This window comes from Meleagris gallopavo, chromosome 4 (assembly GCF_905368555.1).
Source record: "Meleagris gallopavo chromosome 4, MGAL_WU_HG_1.1, whole genome shotgun sequence".
Classification (NCBI taxonomy): domain Eukaryota; kingdom Metazoa; phylum Chordata; class Aves; order Galliformes; family Phasianidae; genus Meleagris; species Meleagris gallopavo.
Window position 1 is genome coordinate 77,307 of NC_139407.1, and position 20,140 is coordinate 97,446.

Below are 20,140 nucleotides of genomic sequence, written 5' to 3' on the forward strand. Positions count from 1 at the left end.
AAATTAGGCCTGATATTCTTCTTACAACACTGAGCAATTGTGTATCTCCAGTTAGGAGTTCTTTTGCCAGGTAGAGGTATGCAGCATGGGTGGCTTCTGGGGAAGCAAACAGTTATGCCTAAGTGCTGGTTCTTGGAAGTAAATTGTGGTCCAAACACTGCTTTCCTTCCTTAAGCAAAGATGCTCCTTATTCAGTGTCTCAGTCTTTACACTTCAGCAGGGTTCTCACCGGAATGGTACTCAAAAATCATCAAAATCATCAGAATTTAGTTCTGTGATAGAAGTTTCAGGTCTTTTTGCTGCACTTGTTGAGATGTTGTGTGGCTTCCAGCTGCCACTGTGATCTTCCCAGCTGAAGTATTTGAATAAGCGTGTATAGCCATTTCAGCACAAAATCTGCTCTGTAATTTGCTATTGCAGCCCTCCTTGCTTGTGCCTGGCAGCAGACAGCTGGACTCAGAGGAGCTGCCTGGTATCTTAAAACCATGGCTACAGAAAGCACGTGGTAACATCAGGGTTGGTCCAGGTGGGGTACCCCTGTCCTCCCATAGCCCTTCCTTCTTTCTGCAGCTCTCACAGTGGCAGAAATAAATCTAATCCATCTGAAGTGTGCTGGTTGCCTCAGGAGGGTTGGTTTCCAGCCTGAGTAGTTTACCACCCAGTTTTATGAGCACTGGTCCCAGTATTAGGGATTAGCAGTGCAAGGGGTGGGGAGCAGGAACAAGTCAATCACGGCTTGTGTCAGCTGAAACCTGGCTAAAGCTTGGCCTAGCAATGCAGACATATCCTGATTTAAACTGGACTTGGGGGGGTAGCAGACCTGCTAGTCTACACTTACTGCACACAACACCTCCAGAAGATATGTCATAACTACCCTGTTGTATTTTTTTGAGAGTTTAAATTGATTTCAGGGGTAGTAGGCAGGAACTAAGATTCTTCAGTGTGAAAACTATATTTTTCAAAGGCTACCTAAATGAGCTGAGTTCTCACTGAATTTTTTGTTAATCAACTCCATGCATCATTCTTGAAGACTGCCACTGGCAGTGGCATGCTGAAAGAGACTCAGCACAAGCCTTGTAAGATTTGCCTTTCCTTCCTCCTCCTTTTTATTAGTTATGAGCTATTTTGTTCAACTTTACAGTTACGAATGCCCGTAATTGCTGAAGTCAATGTGAAAACATGGTGTCACCATCTAAGATTCATATTTGTTCAGCAGGCTCCTTTCCTGCTCCATTCTGGCCTAGCTAGCCCTATTCCTTCTGGCTGCCACCTTCCTTCTGCCCTGTCTGCCCAGCCTGCCACCTTCCTTCTTGATTTCTGTCCAGCAAGTCCCCTTTTTTTCCAGTTTCTGGCCCAGGGTATGGATCAGCAAGCCCCCCTTCTTCTGTATTTGGGCACAGGAAGGCCCATTCCTTCTGCTTTGGGCCCAGCAAGCCTTCTTCCTTCTTGGGTTCAGCCCACCAACAGCCCCCTCTATTTGCATTTCCGACAGCAATCACCTTCCTTCTGATTTTCTGTCCTCAAGCCCCCTTCCTTCTGTGTTTTTTGCCCAGAAATCCCTCTTTCTTCTGCATTTCAGTCCAGCAAGATCCCTTCGTTTTGATTGGTGGTCCAGCACGCCCACTGGATTTGAACCAGCGAGCCCCCTTCCTTATGGGTTTTGGCAATGTATGCCCCATTCTTCCTGCCTTTCTTGCTAGCAAGCCCTCTTTTAAAGTTTCAGCATCAGCCTGTATCTACCTTAGCATCAGTTACTTTTCTTAAATGGGTAAGCAAAAATGTCCCTGCATTTTTGAAAACTATGTTTTCTCTTGCTGGAGAGCTTTGGGACAAAATTGGCACAAAACTCTGGGAGGCTTCTATTACTGAAGACAGAACGGCTGTTAAACTTTTACCTGTTTGGCACCAGATAGTGGCTCAAATTCGACAAGGAAGAATTTCTTCTGACTACTCCCCATCACCCGCCCTCCCACTCCGCCGCTGCCCGTCAGTCCAGAAAGCAGCTGCACCCCGGATTCCATCTGCAGCTCCGACCCTGCCCCGGCCGGGGAGAAGACAAATCTCGCCCCCCCCCCCCCCCCCCCCCCCCCGCAGTGCCGCCCTCCAACCCTCCTAAAGACAAGGACAGACTGGAACCAGAGGAACTTTTTGATCCTGGTCCAGTAGATCCTTGTCTCGCTCCGATTTATAGGAGGGAGAGGAGGTTCTTTTAATATTATATACCCGGCATGAGATTAAGAAACAACGGTTCAAACGTTGGTCCAACCAGTTTATTATAAATCTTAATTAGGGAGATGGGGAAGGGGAGGACGGACACTATTATGAATTAGAGTAATGGGGAAGGGAAGGAGGTGATAGAAAAGATAGAAAAGAAGAAGCAAGGAGTCTCTATAGGAAGCAAGAGGGAGATAGTCACCACCATGGATCCAGCGTGGTTCGTAGTTCAGTCATTGATCTTCAGTAGTGGTGAGTCGTCGGGCAGTGTAATTCTGTTGACGAGGACGGCAGCGGCAATAACGACGACAAAGACGTCGATGATGGTCCCTTTTCAATGCTTTCAAAGTGGTCGAGTCAGCTACCTTTGGAGTGGCAGCTTCTGGCTCTGGGATCTCAGCAGAAACTCCTTTGTTCCTACAATCCGGGCCTTGCCAGCAGATAAGAGGGAGCAGGGATGCCCATCTGCATCCTGTTTTTCACAGGACACGATGGTATCATTCCCCAATTTTCCCATACCAAGCTGGAGCTATTTAGTCACAGGCCAGATCTTCTGCCAATAAACACTCCTGAGCACTCTCTTCCCGAGGCAAGCAGCTCTGGAGGAAGGGGCTTTCAAGTGTTCCCAAAGTGATGTCGATTGTCACACGGTAGCACCCATTATTTGGCTCCTCAACAAATCAGAGTCTTATCACAAGAAATACCTCAGGAAGCAAGCTTTGAGCCAAAAAACAAAGAAGGATTCTCACAATCCTGAAGACGAACCGAACATTTTCCCTCCTGATGATAATTTGAAGGGTGCGGGAAAGAAAATTTTTTCTACAGCGTACTACGGTGCTTTAGGGAAGTGCAGAAAAGAAGCAATATCACGGGGTGATGCTGTTATGTTGCAAACCTTTCCTGTGATGCATCGTCTAAATCAGCCTCCTCAGCAGGAATCCCTGCCTTCTGAGGAAGTAAAGGAGCTAAGGAAGCCAGTGAGAGATTATGAAATTCAGTCTGCCTTTACATAGAATCTTTTGGTTGCAATTGGTGACAGTTATGTTATGACCCCTCATGACTGAAAAATTTTGTTATGAACATTCCTGTCCCCCATGCAATATACTGTGTTTATGACTGAATACCGAGAGCAGGCTACCATCCAGGCTATGAACAATTTGAATAACTTAAATCATATTGGCATGGAGGAACTCATGGGGAGGCGGAGAGGGGGAGAAAGGGGTATCCGGCAACACGTCAGGCCCAGGCACAGATGGATAGGCAATGCCTTGAACAAGTGAACACTTTGGTGTTGCGTGCTATCCGTCGGATACCTGATACTAATTTGTCTAATGCCTTGTTTACATCAATTAAGCAGGGGGCTGCTGAGCCCTACATTAAATTTCTTGACTGTTTACAAAATACACTAGGGAGACAAGTAGAAAATCAAGCCCCCAGGATGCTTTGCAGTTAGCAATAGAAAACCCAACTGCGGACTATCAAACGGTTTTACAGTCCTTAAAGATCCATACATTACTGGTATGATTAAAGCCTGTCAAGATGTAGTCACGGAGTCATAAAATGGCCTTGCTAGCAGACACACTGGCAACCTGACTCAATGCAAGGACAGCTCAAAAAATGTAGTGTAACAATTGTGGGGAACCTGCACATGTAAAAGGGACTGTAAAAAGCCCAAGCAAGCAAATGAAAATGCTTGTGCCATTCCAACTCGACCTATGCCCGGTGCAGGAGGGTGCTACACCGGGCAAGAGAATGTGGATCTAAACACCCTGTTGCTGCAAGGCTCTGTGATCTGCTGGGAAACGGGAAGGAGAGCACGAGACTGCATACCATGACAGCAAATATGGTCCTGAACTGGCTGGCCACTGCCTGTCCAGCTCACTCAGATTAGTCACCACCAGCAGCACAGGAGTGTATTTGTAATAAATGATTAGGATCATTCACAACTGAGTCCATGCATCAGACATGGCACAATGTAGCGTAGTGTACCTATGACTCAAGAGCTTGAAAAAACAGCAGAAAACATGATGTGTTAGGGCCTCAGGACTGCCACAGAGCCCAGGGGATACTGACGGTTACACACTGCCAGTGAGGTGTGGACGTAACCTTGCGAGGCAAAGCTTGCTGTGCAGCCTCAAGTCACGAACTGTTCCCAGCTCCTTGAGCAGCAAGGCTGTGCATATGGGCAGCGTAATGTGGAAAAGCAAAACTAATCAAAATAAAACAAACACACTTGAACTGAATTACAGTTTAAAGGAATCGCTGTTGAGTACAAGCAACTGAAGCCATGGCACAGTCCAAAATCCCAACAGTGTTACAAAAGAAGGAAGGCTGCCTAGATGCTTTTCCACCCAGCTCAAGCACTCACATAAGAGAGGGGATACAGGTTTTAAGAACGTAGCCTTTATTGATGACACTGGAAAGATGTTTGAAAGCATCTGGTTTTCCATAACCAGGAGAGGAAATTTGGCTTGCTATGATGTAATGATATAAAAACTGTGCCTCTAATATGAAAAAAATGTTTGCATACTTGATAGCACAGTACCATCAAGAATTCCTAACTAACAGTATTTTTGCAGAATAGGGAAAAGAAATTATCATGGACAGAACTCAATAGTATAAAACAATCACAAGCATACTACAGTGAATGCTGACGATTTGTGAGCGCAGTTCTTGAAGATGGCTGAAGAAATAGATCCCAGTAGGATCAAACCACATGTATTTACACTCACACTGTAAAAGTAACATTGCCAGTTAACTGGAATACACATCTTCATTGCTGTTTTCCAGAAGTCAAAGCCAAGGATGCCTATAAGCTAAACTTTAAGCTCAGGCATTCACACTTGAAACAAAATTCCTCTTGCATCCTGCATAATTAAGGCAAATTTTGTTATCTTTTGAAAATACCTCTGTATGGGAACTGCTGAGTCATAGCCTGAACCTCTGATTGATCACCTGAGGTGAGCAGTGAGTCAGCCAGGGAGCACAGCTGAAGGCAATTCACTGGTGCTGCAGAAAGGGGTGGAGCCTGGCTCCTCCCCTTCTAGATCCGTTCAAGAGCTGGCTGGCAGTGGGGAAGGATCTCTTCTGGAGATTCACTCTGCCGGAGTTTGGTAAGCGAGCCCAGGATATAGGTAAGCTTTCTATCTATTCTCTTTTTGTTATTATAATCTGCTTTGCACAACTCTCTTGTTTATTTCATAATTATAACATCTTAATATTTGTTGATTATACAACCTCGTACGTAGTTTCTGCACAAAAATAAGAAATAAAAAAATATGTTTTATATATATAAAATGGAACACTTACATACGGTCGGTCCAGCAGAATAAGGCACAAAAAATAAGTAAAATGCAAAAGCTCATGTAAAGTTAATGGGTTATTCCAAATGGAATACAGCAAAATTCAAGTAGATCTGAGTATACTCATTTCCTGCAGTGGGAATTAGACTTCATACAGATATTTCATGCTGAGTCTGATTTACAGAGATTCAGCATGTAAGTATAAACTATCAGAAGTAGGTCATTTGTACAGTGACTGTATTTAGAGAATGGTACTTTTCAAACCACCTCTAACAAGCCTCCTCAATGGGACTATCCAACCTGAAATCTAAGCGCTATTTTTTCTGGGAAATGAGGTATGTTTGGTTTCTTGCCCAGGCCCTGGAAAATTTTGTATGCGTAATTTGCATACTGATATTTTCATTAATATAAATGACACTACATGCCCATAATGTTGGGGCACTTTGCAAAGAGTGCTTTTGCAGGTGCTCACAAGCATACTTTCTCAATCTAAAATTCCTCAGATTACTGTGCACAATGGCCCACCTGTATCGGTGCATTATCAGGGTCAGAAACCTTTCAGGTGAGTTGACAGAAGCATGCTCTGTTTATCAACAAATCCGTATACATGTACTCAGAGAGAGAATGGAGAATTTCAAGATGAGAGGCATGCATTGTAATCTGCTGTCTGATGACAGCCTCAGAGTCCCTCCCATGTAACAGATACAACACTTTCATAAGGAAAAGGGAGAGCAGAAGAAGTCTTCACTTTCTTCCTGCACGTTCTGTCTGTTTCTTCAGTCTTTTCTTCAGTCTTTTCTTCAGCTCTAGAGGAAACTTCTCATAGCACTTCTGCAGACAGGCTTCATCTCAAACTCAACAAATTTATTTCTAAAATGATATAGCAAGAAAACAAAGTCTTAGTGGAAAGGATCCTGGAGAAAATAAGGGTCGTATTAAATGTGCACAGACAAAAAAAACTGCAACTGCACTTTATACGTGTGTATGAAATTACTTTCAGAAGCTTATATACATTGCAGACCATGACTGAAACACTGAGTGAGTTATGTCCCTATTTGTAACTGTCTCTTAAAAAATCTTCCAAATTCAGCTGTATTGCTAAGCAAACTAAGCTTCAGGTAATAAAATAACAGCATTTCAAGTTGCAGTTTTGTGAAAAATACTTGGCTGTGACAGCCATGAACGCATGCAAAAACTTTAAGTAAAAGCATCTGTAGCACTGACCAAAGAAGAAAGGAGCAGAGGTGGTGGTGAGAAGAAAAAAGTTTACAAACAGATGGGCTTTTTCTTCTGCTGCTTTTCTTCCTCCTTTGCTTCATGTTCCCGCTTGGCGCAGCATTGCTTAAATTCATCTGGCATTTTCTCATAGCAGTATTTGCAGACAGGTTTTAGATCAATTTCAACAAACTTATCCATTCAGAGTTAAAAGGCAGAAAAAATAAAGGATAAAAAGGAGAAGAGTTAAGACAACTGAACTGAACAAAGAACGGAACAGGCAGCTGAAAGATGTAAACCAGCAAATGGAGCAAGAGGAAGGTACAGGCACGTTTTCTCAGTGTTGTTCATATGGCTTTTGTACCGCAACAGTTAAACCTATAGCAACATTTAATATTTCAGAGATAACCACTGACACGTTTTGAAGGCATCACACCCATTGATTAACTTACTTGAGCGTTAACTTAGTGTTGCATGTTGAACAAGAAAACAGTTCACACGCCATGCCTTATTCAGAGCAGACACAACTAGAGCGAGGGGAAAAAAAAAAAGGGTAAATCATTAGCATTACCAAAAAAATAAAAAGTTAAGCTCAAATGTTTGTGAGATGCAAAGAACAACCATTTGAATCTTGTAGCAAGCATTAAGGTCTGCAGCAATGTCACAGGACCTGGAAGGCACACCTGACTCTTGCACAGTGGGACTGCAAAGTACTGATAAAGCTGCCTCTGAGGGCACGCAGCTCTGCTTTGGAGAGAAAGCATTTTCTCTTTGTTCTGCACCTTGATTTTCAGTTACTCCTCTCTTTCAGTATACCTTCCCACCTTTCCCTGCCAAAAGATGCTTCTCTTTCCAACCTCACATAGAGGATTCAGGACAATGTTCTTCTCCTACGTTCTATCAGCAGCAAACAGAACCAGAACTTTGTAAAGCCAAACTTCTTTTCCCACACTATGGGGCAAGCACATCCACATATGCTTACAGTTCTTCCACTGCCTGCCAAAACAATACATGCCAAAGGAAAGTCTATTTACAAGACATCTCTGCAATGCAGTTTCTTAAAAAACTGCTGCCACAAGTGTTGGTTTCACCAGATAGAGAGAGGAAAAACAAAACTGGATACTCATCGTTTGTGATAGCAGTGTCAAATTTGTGTGCAGAAATGAAAGAAGAAGAGGAGAAGAATTGAAGATGCACAATGAAAATAATTACTACTTTATAATCTGTTTGGTTCAGTGACTGAAACGCACAATATGAGAATCAGATCATATGGCACAACATTCACAACATACAGAGATGTGGCGATCAGACAGCGCTGCATTTACACATTCACTCCAAGCCCCAGTTCTCTTCATTCAGGATCTCAGAGTATTACAGTGTTAGGTGAGGAAGGTGTAGAGCTAGGGACAAAATAACGTGGCATGACGTTCTTGGGGAAAACTGGGTGTCATTAGCTGCTCTCATCTTAGACATCTGTAAAAGCTTGAAACAGCTCAACATAAGCAACACTAAGCTTGAAGAGCAACTAGATTCTGATTAGCCCAGCTATCCTTTGTGAATTACCTGCAGTTTTCTTTTTGCAATGCAAAACTTACCTATAGAGAAATCCGTACAAACCGACTGCAGTGGAACACCTACTAATTAGGCTTTATACTCACAGGTGATCATAAGAAAACACTCTCCCTAATTTTCCATCTCCCGTTAATAAAACCTATTTGTAAATTTAAAAATTACAATTTTCAGAAACATGAAACTTACCTGATAGCTGCAGGGTTTCACTATTCACCTTTCTGTGATGAGCCAGGAATGGCTTTTCACATTTTGCACAAACAAAATGCTATGAAGAAAATGGACTTTTTTTCGATTACTTGTAAATAATGCTTGTTTTTTTGTTGTTTTTGTTTTGTTTGTTTGTTTGCTTTTTGTTTTCCAAGAAAGCAAACAAACAATCCCTGTGTTGATCATGACCAAAGCCTACTGAGCTCACTGTGCTGATTTGCGGAATCAAACTTTCTAACCCACGTGAGGTTATAAGAGCAGATAGGTTTTTGTTTCAGTGCTGCACCACATGCCGGGTGCAAGGTGGATCGCACCTCCTAGCTTGCACACCAGAGAGTGGGATCTCAATACTTTTATAGGCCAAGTCATACATATTCAACAGTATTACCCAAGACCCACTGACATATTCATTACTTTTCCAGAAATTCATTTACATACTGTCCCCCATCCCAGGACATGCACATTAGCTTCCATTGGATGAAGGCTCAATGCCTTCCTCCCCTTCCTCCCCATTTGGTGGTCATTCCGGGATGAAGTCAGACATCTTCTTCGCCATGTCCTTTCGATCTTTGTCCCAATTCTGAGCTCTTTTCCCGCCCTGCATGCTTCAGCAATTTCTTATCCTGCTTATCTCCCCCTTCCATTGTTTTCTTAGGGGCCTCTCTCTACTGACTTGAGAAAGCTCCCTTTGAGAACATGCTTGGGAAAAGCAAAAGGTTAAACTAAGCAATAAATTTGTCTTGAGCTAGCAAAAGGTTAAACTAAGCAATAAATTTGTCTTGAGCTAGCAAAAGGTTAAACTAAGCAATAAATTTGTCTTGAGCTAGCAAAAGGTTAAACTAAGCAATAAATTTGTCTTGAGCTAGCAAAAGGTTAAACTAAGCTATAAGCCCCTCCCTAAGCTATAAGCCCCTCCCTAAGCTATAAGCCCCTCCCTAAGCTATAAGCCCCTCCCTAAGCTATAAGCCCCTCCCTAAGCTATAAGCCCCTCCCTAAGCTATAAGCCCCTCCCTAAGCTATAAGCCCCTCCCTAAGCTATAAGCCCCTCCCTAAGCTATAAGCCCCTCCCTAAGCTATAAGCCCCTCCCTAAGCTATAAGCCCCTCCCTAAGCTATAAGCCCCTCCCTAAGCTATAAGCCCCTCCCTAAGCTATAAGCCCCTCCCTAAGCTATAAGCCCCTCCCTAAGCTATAAGCCCCTCCCTAAGCTATAAGCCCCTCCCTAAGCTATAAGCCCCTCCCTAAGCTATAAGCCCCTCCCTAAGCTATAAGCCCCTCCCTAAGCTATAAGCCCCTCCCTAAGCTATAAGCCCCTCCCTAAGCTATAAGCCCCTCCCTAAGCTATAAGCCCCTCCCTAAGCTATAAGCCCCTCCCTAAGCTATAAGCCCCTCCCTAAGCTATAAGCCCCTCCCTAAGCTATAAGCCCCTCCCTAAGCTATAAGCCCCTCCCTAAGCTATAAGCCCCTCCCTAAGCTATAAGCCCCTCCCTAAGCTATAAGCCCCTCCCTAAGCTATAAGCCCCTCCCTAAGCTATAAGCCCCTCCCTAAGCTATAAGCCCCTCCCTAAGCTATAAGCCCCTCCCTAAGCTATAAGCCCCTCCCTAAGCTATAAGCCCCTCCCTAAGCTATAAGCCCCTCCCTAAGCTATAAGCCCCTCCCTAAGCTATAAGCCCCTCCCTAAGCTATAAGCCCCTCCCTAAGCTATAAGCCCCTCCCTAAGCTATAAGCCCCTCCCTAAGCTATAAGCCCCTCCCTAAGCTATAAGCCCCTCCCTAAGCTATAAGCCCCTCCCTAAGCTATAAGCCCCTCCCTAAGCTATAAGCCCCTCCCTAAGCTATAAGCCCCTCCCTAAGCTATAAGCCCCTCCCTAAGCTATAAGCCCCTCCCTAAGCTATAAGCCCCTCCCTAAGCTATAAGCCCCTCCCTAAGCTATAAGCCCCTCCCTAAGCTATAAGCCCCTCCCTAAGCTATAAGCCCCTCCCTAAGCTATAAGCCCCTCCCTAAGCTATAAGCCCCTCCCTAAGCTATAAGCCCCTCCCTAAGCTATAAGCCCCTCCCTAAGCAATGCTATTTGAGAATTTCCTTTGAGTTAACAAAACTAAGAGATGTTATGGACCGCTTACATATTGTATTCTACAGCTCACTATCTCAGTGCCATCTTGAAAATAAAAATTACAACTATTGTTTTGTACTTTTAGATCACTAAAATAAAATTCCTTTTACTGTTTTTAACATTTCAACCCAAAAGTTACAAAAAAAACCAAACAAATAATGCACTGAAGTGATTCTGATACGTTATTAATGACAGAACAAAACCTGCTTTGGCAGGGGGGTTGGTCTCGATGATCTCTAGAGGTCCCTTCCAACCCCTACAGTTCTGTGATTCTGTGATTCTGTGAAATCAAACAAGTAATTTTCACCACCACTGCATCTTGTGAAGAAAGCACTTGCTGGAGAATTTCACAACAAAATTGTGAATTGTAGATTGCTTATCTTCATAACTTAAATGGAAGCTAAAGTAGTAAATCTTGCACACGGACTTGAAAAATGAACTGTCACCTAAACTGCTTTAGAGATATTTACATGGCAAGTAACTGGAAGCCATAGGAATGTTATAATGCCCACCAATACTACGTTTGTCACAGAACTTTAGTGCCTTTGCATATATCCTGCTTCTCACTTGGTGACATTTTCTTCTACAAGGACCCTGCAATGCTTCCTTGGACTACTGATTTTAGCTCTGCAGGCAGAGGTCTTTTCTCAGTGGAAGATCAGGCAAATGAAGATTGAAAATGGGATTAGAAGATGCATTTGCTGATCACTGCTGCACACTTTTCTAATCCTTTCATGGAAGCTGATCGGCGATATTCCACTTAAATACGTTAACCTTTACATTTGTGAAAGACAGCGTATCAGCTGATGCTTACCTCCACGTGCCACTGTTTGCCCATAGCATTCACCAAACATCCTTCAACTGGTCTTCTATGTGCTCCACAGATGTCGACGCCCATTTTGTCATAGCAGGGTAAACAATATAATTATTCTCCCTTTGGTTCACGAGCATCAGCAATGAGTTCCTTCCTGTTCGAAAATGTCATTAATTTAGAGCATGAATAAGAACAATTTCAACTCAAGAGCTTCTGTAGAGATCATTTAATTTTTAGCCCTTGTTTCAGTAACTGTATTTATACTACAATAATGTCTTTAGCAGCATAAAATACAACAGTTCAATATGATTATTTTTTTAAACAAGCTTGATTGATTCTGAGAAAAGCCTGCTAAGCAGGATGCATCAAATCTCTCTGAAAATAGCTACTGAGCTTGTCTCAAACAGGTTAGAAAGCTGTACTCGTGCCTGGCTTACATTCTGGCTTACTTAGCACCGGTTTCTTTTAGATTTACATAAATGTAACTGAAAGGAAAATGCACTCCTCTGCCTTTTCCCCATGGTGTCAAACATCAGAGAAAGAAAAATGTAAGCTGACAATACCACTGACACAATACTACAGGTTGTTTTTCAAATCAGCCTCTGCTGTGATACTGAAATGATAGCTTCCCTTGTACTAAAAAATAAACGAATAACATGTGCTATATCCTACAATGCCCCCGATCCATGCATCACTAGGGAATGTAGAAACATGCAGCTACATATTTGGTAACTGCAGAAACTGATAAAACGAAGCAAGAGAAAGCTGAAAAGAAAAGAATGCTTAGGCAACTCAACTAAAAACAAAGAATGCAGGCAAGATGACTGAAGCAGCTGAAGATGACCAATTTTCTGCCCTTTGTATCAGAAAAATAATGTCAGTCATTTTGCTGCCATAAGCAAGTTTGCGCCAGATTTCCTATTTCCTAAGGTACCACCCTGTGCTGCAAATTGCTGTCTTTCATCCCACCCCACTCCCATGCTTTACCCTCAAACTCTTCAGAAATTTAGATTGGAAGCTGGATGGCAAAACAGGCCCTAATTCTCTACATAACTATGTGTATCACATTAGAAATATGAAATCAATGGCTACACAGTCTACTTAAAATCTGTGAAGGATCCCATTAAGTGAGAGCATTTATTAGTGCAAAGGGTGATAAACTGGACTCAAATTGGGAACCCATGTTGGGAAAATAAACATCTGTTTAAAAATGACAAAACTTCTGCATCTGATTTGTATCTAAGCATCTACCACAGTGTATCCTACTGATCCTGAAATATCACCAGGTACAAAACACACACTTGACAGGAAATCTGGTGTCGAAGTAGCTAAGTAGTTAATATTTTATGTGCACATTTTAAGATTTCCACTCTCAGTTTTGTGATGCATTCTTAGACCTTTTTCCTCAAAAAAGATACTTCAATTACTCCATCTCAGCAAGGAAGCTTTAGGAACCATACCCTCTACATCCCTCCCAACTTCCATTCCATTTTCATCATCATCAGTGAGAGAAGGAAGGGTGAAGACCCACCTGCCAGCATTCTTGACAAATCCAATACTGGCCAATACTTGTTGGCAGATATCACAGCAGAAGCACTCTGGATGCCTGTGATTGTTCATAGCTTTAATAGCATGACCAATAATGAACTCACCTGTAGGAAACATAATAACAGGATGTAAAATGCCATGCTACACAAATTTAAAAGCAGCCTGCAACTGAATCGCTAGAATTACATCATCGTTTTTGCTTTGCTCTTCTTCTAGAAAAGGACACTTGTGAATCGTCGTTCACGCAGTGTTGGCTTCTACTCCGCTAGGTCTATAATCAAGCCTTGAAAGGGCTCCATACTCAAAGCACAACAGAACTGAGTTTGGGTGGCCTTGACCCTTGTATGGGGCTGCTGAATCATGGCCTGAACCTCTGATTGATCACCTGAGGCAAGCAATGAGTCAGCCACGGGTGACTGCAGGAAGGGGTGGAGCCTGGCTCCACCTCTCCTAGACCCATTTAAGAGCTGACTGCCAGTGGGGAAGGATCTCTCTGGAGATCCGTTCCATTAGAGTTCATCTTGCGAGCCCAGGACAGGGTGAGTGACTTTTTCTCATCTTTCTCTCATTACTCCAATATAAATTATATTAGCCAAGCTCCTGGATATATATATATATATATATATATACACACCATCTGTATATCCATAGATTATACAATTGGTGAGCCAGGCAGGCCAAATCTACATTATATCATGTCTTTCTTATGGAGTTTCTATAAATGGGTCAAGGAGGAGAACACCATTCCCCTTGATAAAATGATTCCCGGGCAGATCCCAGGGTTTCTGGGATCTACTTATTATCAACTGGCAACTATAATTGAGAAATGGGGTCCCTGCGTACTCTGGGGAATATTTCCCTGGTACGCTTAACAGAATACTTTCCGGGACTGGACAAAGATATCTTAACTACGAAAGAAAGGCAATTAGCTGCATCAACAGTGGCATGGCCACTGTTAAATGCTTTAAATCAAGCAGAGACAGCTGTCAAAGAGGAGCACTCAGGCAGATAACAGACATGAACGAAATGAAGTCTAACATGCAAGCCTGTGGCATTCCCACAAAATCATAGCTTTCCAAGAATAAAATGTGATGGCCTCTAGAAGTTTGAGGCATCGCTGCTGCCAGCAGCCCTGCTGATTTTGGCTACTCTCACTACATTCAAAAACTGGAAAAGCCCACTTTCAGGCAAGATCCATGGAGTGCTGCAGCCTAGATGGGCTTTTTCTCTCACTTAAAATCCTTCAACATTAAGCTTACCTGGCGTACAAAGTCACTAACTATTCTGTGAAATGTGGTATTCTTGAATCCACAAACCTTTCTCCCCCATGCACAGGGCCCTGATATCTTCAGCCGTTCGAGGGACAATATTTGAAAGGAGCTCCATGGTTGTGTGTTCTAAAGGTTCGTCGCTGGCAGAAACATTAAAATACACAACGGGGTTGGTGTTCTTTGACAGTCTGCTGCCAGTGAGAGGTGGCCCTTCTGCAGCTCTGACAAACTTTGCTGGCATTCTTCAAATCTCCTCTTGAAAGAATTAGCCAGTTCTTGAACTTTAAATCTGACCACAAATTGCTCTACTTTCACTTTACCATCTGAAAACAAATCCAAGAAGAGGTTTCCTTAGCTCTACTCATTGTAGCCAGAGATCTGTAGCTTTTGTTCTGTATAATCTCCAGGGTAAAACAAAGCCAAACAAACTGCAGAAGATACTGAAAGGAACTGTAAAAACCACTCAATTGACTCACCAGCATCATCTGTAGCTGTCCAAATTAAAACACTGTTTGATGTTTCAGAGGGCACCAAGTTTATTTCTTCAGTGATGACTTGCTTTGCACACACCTCAAGAACTTGGTCCCTTCTCATAAGGGTCCTGTAATGCTTCTTCTGTGTCTGGAAGAGGACCTTTAGCTCTCCAAGAGCGCGCTCCTTCCACTGAGCAGCATCTCTGGCCAACTGTAAAGTTCTGCCCTCTCTTTGAAGAGAATTCCTTCATATTCTTCTCTAGAACTTAACTTCCACCTAAAACACAGCACAGTAATGCGTGATATCCCCAGAAGTTGTTGTCACCAACAACACTGTTACAATTCTGACATCACATAATGCAAAATTATTCAATGTTTTCCTTTCTTCAGTGGCTTTGTACCCACAGCTCTACAGACACTCATCATGCACTGAAGTGAATCAAAAGCCCTGCCTTCTCAAAATGTAAGAGCCCAACAGATTTCAGCATTTGAAATTCATTTTAGCAATGCAACACTACCTGCACCACACTGCATAGGAAGTTGTTTGTTTTTTTTAAGCTATCAAGTGTGCTGGCGTATTTCCCGATGAAATTTCAGGTCTGCTGAATGATGTGCGAAGTGATAATGCAGCACTGTTAACATTCCAGGTGTTCCCCTCCTAAAGACTGTTATATAATTTAAAACTGGCATTTGATCAGAATAAGAATCAACTGAAAATTATAAATGGAGGGCTCACAGCTGCATATCCTCCTCACTTTATATGTGCACATTACTGGCTTTTAACATCCTTCAATTAACACATCTTCCAAAGCTAAAGAAAAACTTGGAAGAACTGAAGAAACATGTGACAGACAAGCATTTCTGGTGGGAGAAGTGACACTGAAGGAGAAAAAGAGCAGATAATGCAAGTAAGAAAACCACAGAAGTCATAATATGATTAACAGATGAGGAAAGGCAGATAGGATATTGAAGAAAGAGGAAGATGACATTTTGCAGACTTCATCAGATTAGTAGTTCCAATTAAAGGACACTACATACTGTTTATTTGTGCTCTATCGGTCTTGCTTAATCATTATACTAATCTGCAATTAAGCCTATTCTTTACAGGAAGCTAAACTAGAAGATTATAGTCATTGCAAGCTTCTCATCCTATTAGGCACGCTAAAGTTAAATACAAAATCCAGACATGAACAACTGTGTTAAGCCTTACAAAGCTACATAAGGCAAACTTCAAGTTAAACTCATCTTTACTTCAGCTTAAAGTTCTTCTACTTCCTAAAAAGCTGTATCATCACCTCCTGGTAAATTCTGTGATACATGAGCAGTTTCTGTGGATTCTGCTTCTTTGCTGCTAGCAGCTGACTGCAAATACCGCTGTTGCTTCACTGGTTGATGGAGTATGTAATTCTTCCTTACTTGTACAGACTAAGTCAGTACGATTAATAAAACAGTAAGCAAATAAGCCAGGAGAGCCTAATATTCCAACTATATTAAGTCTGGACACTAAAAATAACCACTCCCTCCAAAAAAGCCACATTTCCCCTCTCCTCTCCCTCTCTCCATTCCTCCCAGAAATTGATAAATTTCTTCATTTATAATTACAACAGCAGTACAGAAAAATCACGATAGTAAGTTCTCAGTCTCCAACTTTCCTATAGTGCTACTGCTATTTCAGAACAGCAAAGTAACAGGGATTAAGGGAAGTGAACAACCGGGGGAAAAAAAAAAAAACAAAAACACAAGAATTCTTCATTATTCTTAAGACACACTCAAGTTTGACTTGACAAGAAACTGAAGTACCTTTGAAGCAGTACGATTCCAAAACAAGCCCCATTTGCCTTGGAAATTGCTCTGAAATCACTTAACTCTTACATAATAGCCAGGAGGAATTCTACTAGCCAAAAAGCTGTTTCTACTTCAGGAGGTAAAGCTGTTTCCTTTCTCTCCCTGAGAAACCTAAGATCTGTACCTTAGTTCCAGTACCAGAGCAGACTTGAGACACAGCCAAACAAGTAGTTTTTAATCTGCTGGATGCTTTATTTCTCAATAAGTGAAGATAGTCTAAGAATAATACTGCAAATTTATTGCCTAAACTTTCGTAAAGACTTGACTTGTACTTTCTTTCTTTGAGTTTTAACTTCTTTCTGAGTCCCTTCTGGACTGGCATCCTCCGCACTGCTATTAACGCCACAGACAGATGTGGAAGGGACCTGTGGAGTTTCTCCTTTAGCCTTCTCCTCAGAAGGTTTAACTTTCAAAGCAGTAACACATTCCCTCTCCAATTCATGTTTGACTGGGGGGCCTGCTGCAAAGAACAAAAATTAGTGGAAAACAGCTGATAAGACACCTAAATACTGTGATCATTTTTGGCACATACATGATAAAGTAACCTAGCGATACTCAGAACATCTTAAATTTAGAGCTTTTGAAATAGCACTCATTCAGGATAACTAAGGAACTGTAAATCCGCCATACTTTGGTTTTCTGCTGCTATCAAAGAACCTCCATGCAATAATGAAGATTTTAAACTTGCAACTGCCACTACAGATACTAGCTTCCTTTGACATTTACTTATATTTCCAATAGCTCAATATGTGCCACCTTTTATTAATACACAGACACTCACAGCCTCAGAAAGGGAGACTGGCCAAATGGAAGATGAGAGTTTTTCTCAATTGAAATACTGTTAGTGTCTATTGGTTCTAGTAGTACTATACTTTCCCTTTCCCTTTGAAACCTTGAATTTCACCTTTGAAATTCAAGTCTCAGACCAGGAACAAGTCAGCATTTTCATACTGTTACAAGAATTATTTATGGCCTTACACCAAATAAAATACAGCTACAAGGAAGAGCCATATAGGTATCATAAACAGAGGAAAAGCAATACCTAGCACTGAAAAAGAGAGTAAGAAATATAAAGCTGTTTGCAGAAGCGTGTACTGCTGATGAGCTTTGAACATGTGAAATTCCAGAAGATATGAAACAGTGACTGAATAGAACTTACTTCACATCACTTCTGGGAAGTACAAGAAGAAAAAACAGGACAATCAATGGTTGAAGCTAAAGACGCAAAGCTTTGGAAAAGAATGGAAGCAGAGAAGGAGAATGTCTCCTAGTTGAAGGGATAATTCGAGTTTAAGCTTAAGCACAAGTGCAGTTCTTGTAGTTTACCAGTCAGAGCAAGGCCTGTGCACATACACTACCAGTTCAACTCAAAAAACGCACTTTCAGCACTTCATTATAAACGCCTTGTACAGATACCAAAATCCTACCCACAACTCCTTTTCTCACTACAGAGTAACACTGAATTGTGCATAAGGCATGTTTCTGTTCTTACGTGCGAATAACTACAACTTAATATACATTCAAGTTGAAAGTCTAGAATTTGAAGATTCACAGATGTGCACTAGAACTGAAAGAAACAACACACTATTAAAACAGAAGAACTAATACAATGACTAGCATTAATAAATGTCTGACTAATGAGTAGCACACTTGAATAAATTAGTAGTTCAATTAACACTCACCTTTTTCCAGAATTTTAAATGAGAAGTTGGAGGGCCCATCTTGTGCTGAAGGAGCCAGCTTGGATGCCTTGCTCTCCCAAGGTTTCTGAGCTGCACTACAGCTTTTGAGTGGTTCAGCTACTTCTGGTTTTTCCTGCTCTACTTTCTGAGATACTGAAATTACATCAGTGCTCTTTCTTGGAGGATTAAAGCTGAATCCAAAGAGGGAACCAATGGCCGAAGTATTCCCAAATGGGAATGTCTTTTCATTACTGAAAACGCTCTTGACAGATTCAGATCTAAATACAAACTTTGAAGCAGAAACCACTGTTTTTCTTGGCGTTTCAGAGCTGCTTGATACCTCTAAAGCTTCTATAGCAGCATCAGAACCATCATCACCATGGCTGAGGTCGCTTCTCTCGCTGGTAGCTTCTTCCAGTACAGCTACAGCATTGTTACCACAAAGAGATGCTTTGGCTGTATTTGTACGAGAAACATGAGGCATTACCAATGTGCCTTTCTCACGGGCCTGCATTGTTTTATCAAAAATTTGCTTAAATGAGTCTGCAACATCCTGCCGTTGGAACTGCACAGCTAGCAGCTTTGCTTTCCCCATCTGCAAAATCGCATGCGGTACACACCCATGCTCTGGCAGATCCTTTCATTTGCTGCATATTCATATCTGGTGCTATTCTATGGTTGGCACAGAGTTTTAGTACATGTCTACCAATCTTGCAACTGCCACTACAGCTACCAGCTTCCTCTGACACTTACTTATATTTTTGGTAGCACCATATATGCCACTTTTTTTTAGTACACACATACTCACATCCTCAGAAAGCAAACCTCATTTATAGATCTATCCAGATTCAGTTATCAAACACCGATACTTGATGCACAGCCAAAATAACCACAAGCACGTAAGCAAGCAAGCATATTCACTCTTCCGCACTTGTGTCTTTAACTATAAAAGCCCTAGAGTTGTATATTTAGAACAGCGTACTTTAAAAAAAAAAACCCACATACTAACTCCTATAATTCAAGTCAACTATCTGCAGAAGTAGCAAAAGGTCACAGCTATGGCAGTTTTTCCATGCCCCAGCCTTTCAAAGTATCTTGCAAAGCTCAGCTTCACACAGTCAAGAGAGGCAGAAGTCTGAGGGTAGGAAGACAGTTTGATGCTCTTATTTGGAGGCTCTTTAATGTGTACATCAGTGTTTCTAACGCTACCCACCCCAGGAAATAGCAAGTTACCCTCAGAGCCTAAGCGTCCTACGGATTTAAAGATTCAACTTCAGCATCTAAAAAATTAACCGTTGTGTTTTCAGACACACCTTGCCACTTCCTTTTTTCTTTTTCATTGCTGGGATACAGTCTTCCTTTCCTAACTTTAACTGCCGTTTCATAGTCTTCATCTTAAATACAGGAAACAAGCATGAGTTCTCAGGGATCTTCCAAATACAGACAAGTCTAAATTTGTTAAGCCCTTCAGACTCACAAGCCTGGTCAAGCACACAAGACTTGTGCACGTATTTTAGGAACTTGACACATCAGCAAGTAAGCTTTCTTTCAATTCTTTTTTACAGACCGGTGCCTTATCACACTACTGACACTTTCTCTGCCTAGATTTATGGCACACATTCTCAGAAAACAAGCATCTTGTCAATTTTACTAAGAGTATCACAAAACAGATCTGGGAAGGGAGACGGAGGGTTATTGGCCAAAAGGAAGATGACAGTTTTTCCTCAATTTACACAATATTAGCGTCTCTTGGTTCTAACAGTACTATACTCTTTCCCTGTTAAAAAAACAACACAAAGTTGAACTCTGGCACTTCTTATGGTCATCCACTTCACTCACAAACCCAGGCTTATTCTCGTAACAGACGAAGGTTGAAGGTAGCTTA

The 20,140-nt window shown here is 41.9% G+C and overlaps 1 protein-coding gene across 1 annotated transcript in view; it reads right to left on the bottom strand.

Moving 5' to 3' along the window:
- Positions 1-4,601: 4,601 nt before the first annotated feature.
- The window catches only part of LOC100550375 (E3 SUMO-protein ligase RanBP2-like), a 28,851-nt gene continuing 13,312 nt past the window's right edge, over positions 4,602-20,140 (bottom strand). Inside the window, 11 exon segments of the mRNA XM_085221922.1 lie at positions 4,602-6,386; positions 7,184-7,258; positions 11,437-11,590; positions 12,968-13,088; positions 14,301-14,444; positions 14,447-14,578; positions 14,732-14,935; positions 14,938-15,005; positions 16,817-17,033; positions 18,256-18,850; positions 19,569-19,649. Of these exon segments, the coding sequence (XP_085078048.1) occupies positions 11,548-11,590; positions 12,968-13,088; positions 14,301-14,444; positions 14,447-14,578; positions 14,732-14,935; positions 14,938-15,005; positions 16,817-17,033; positions 18,256-18,850; positions 19,569-19,649 (1,605 nt within the window). The 3' untranslated portion in view covers positions 4,602-6,386; positions 7,184-7,258; positions 11,437-11,547.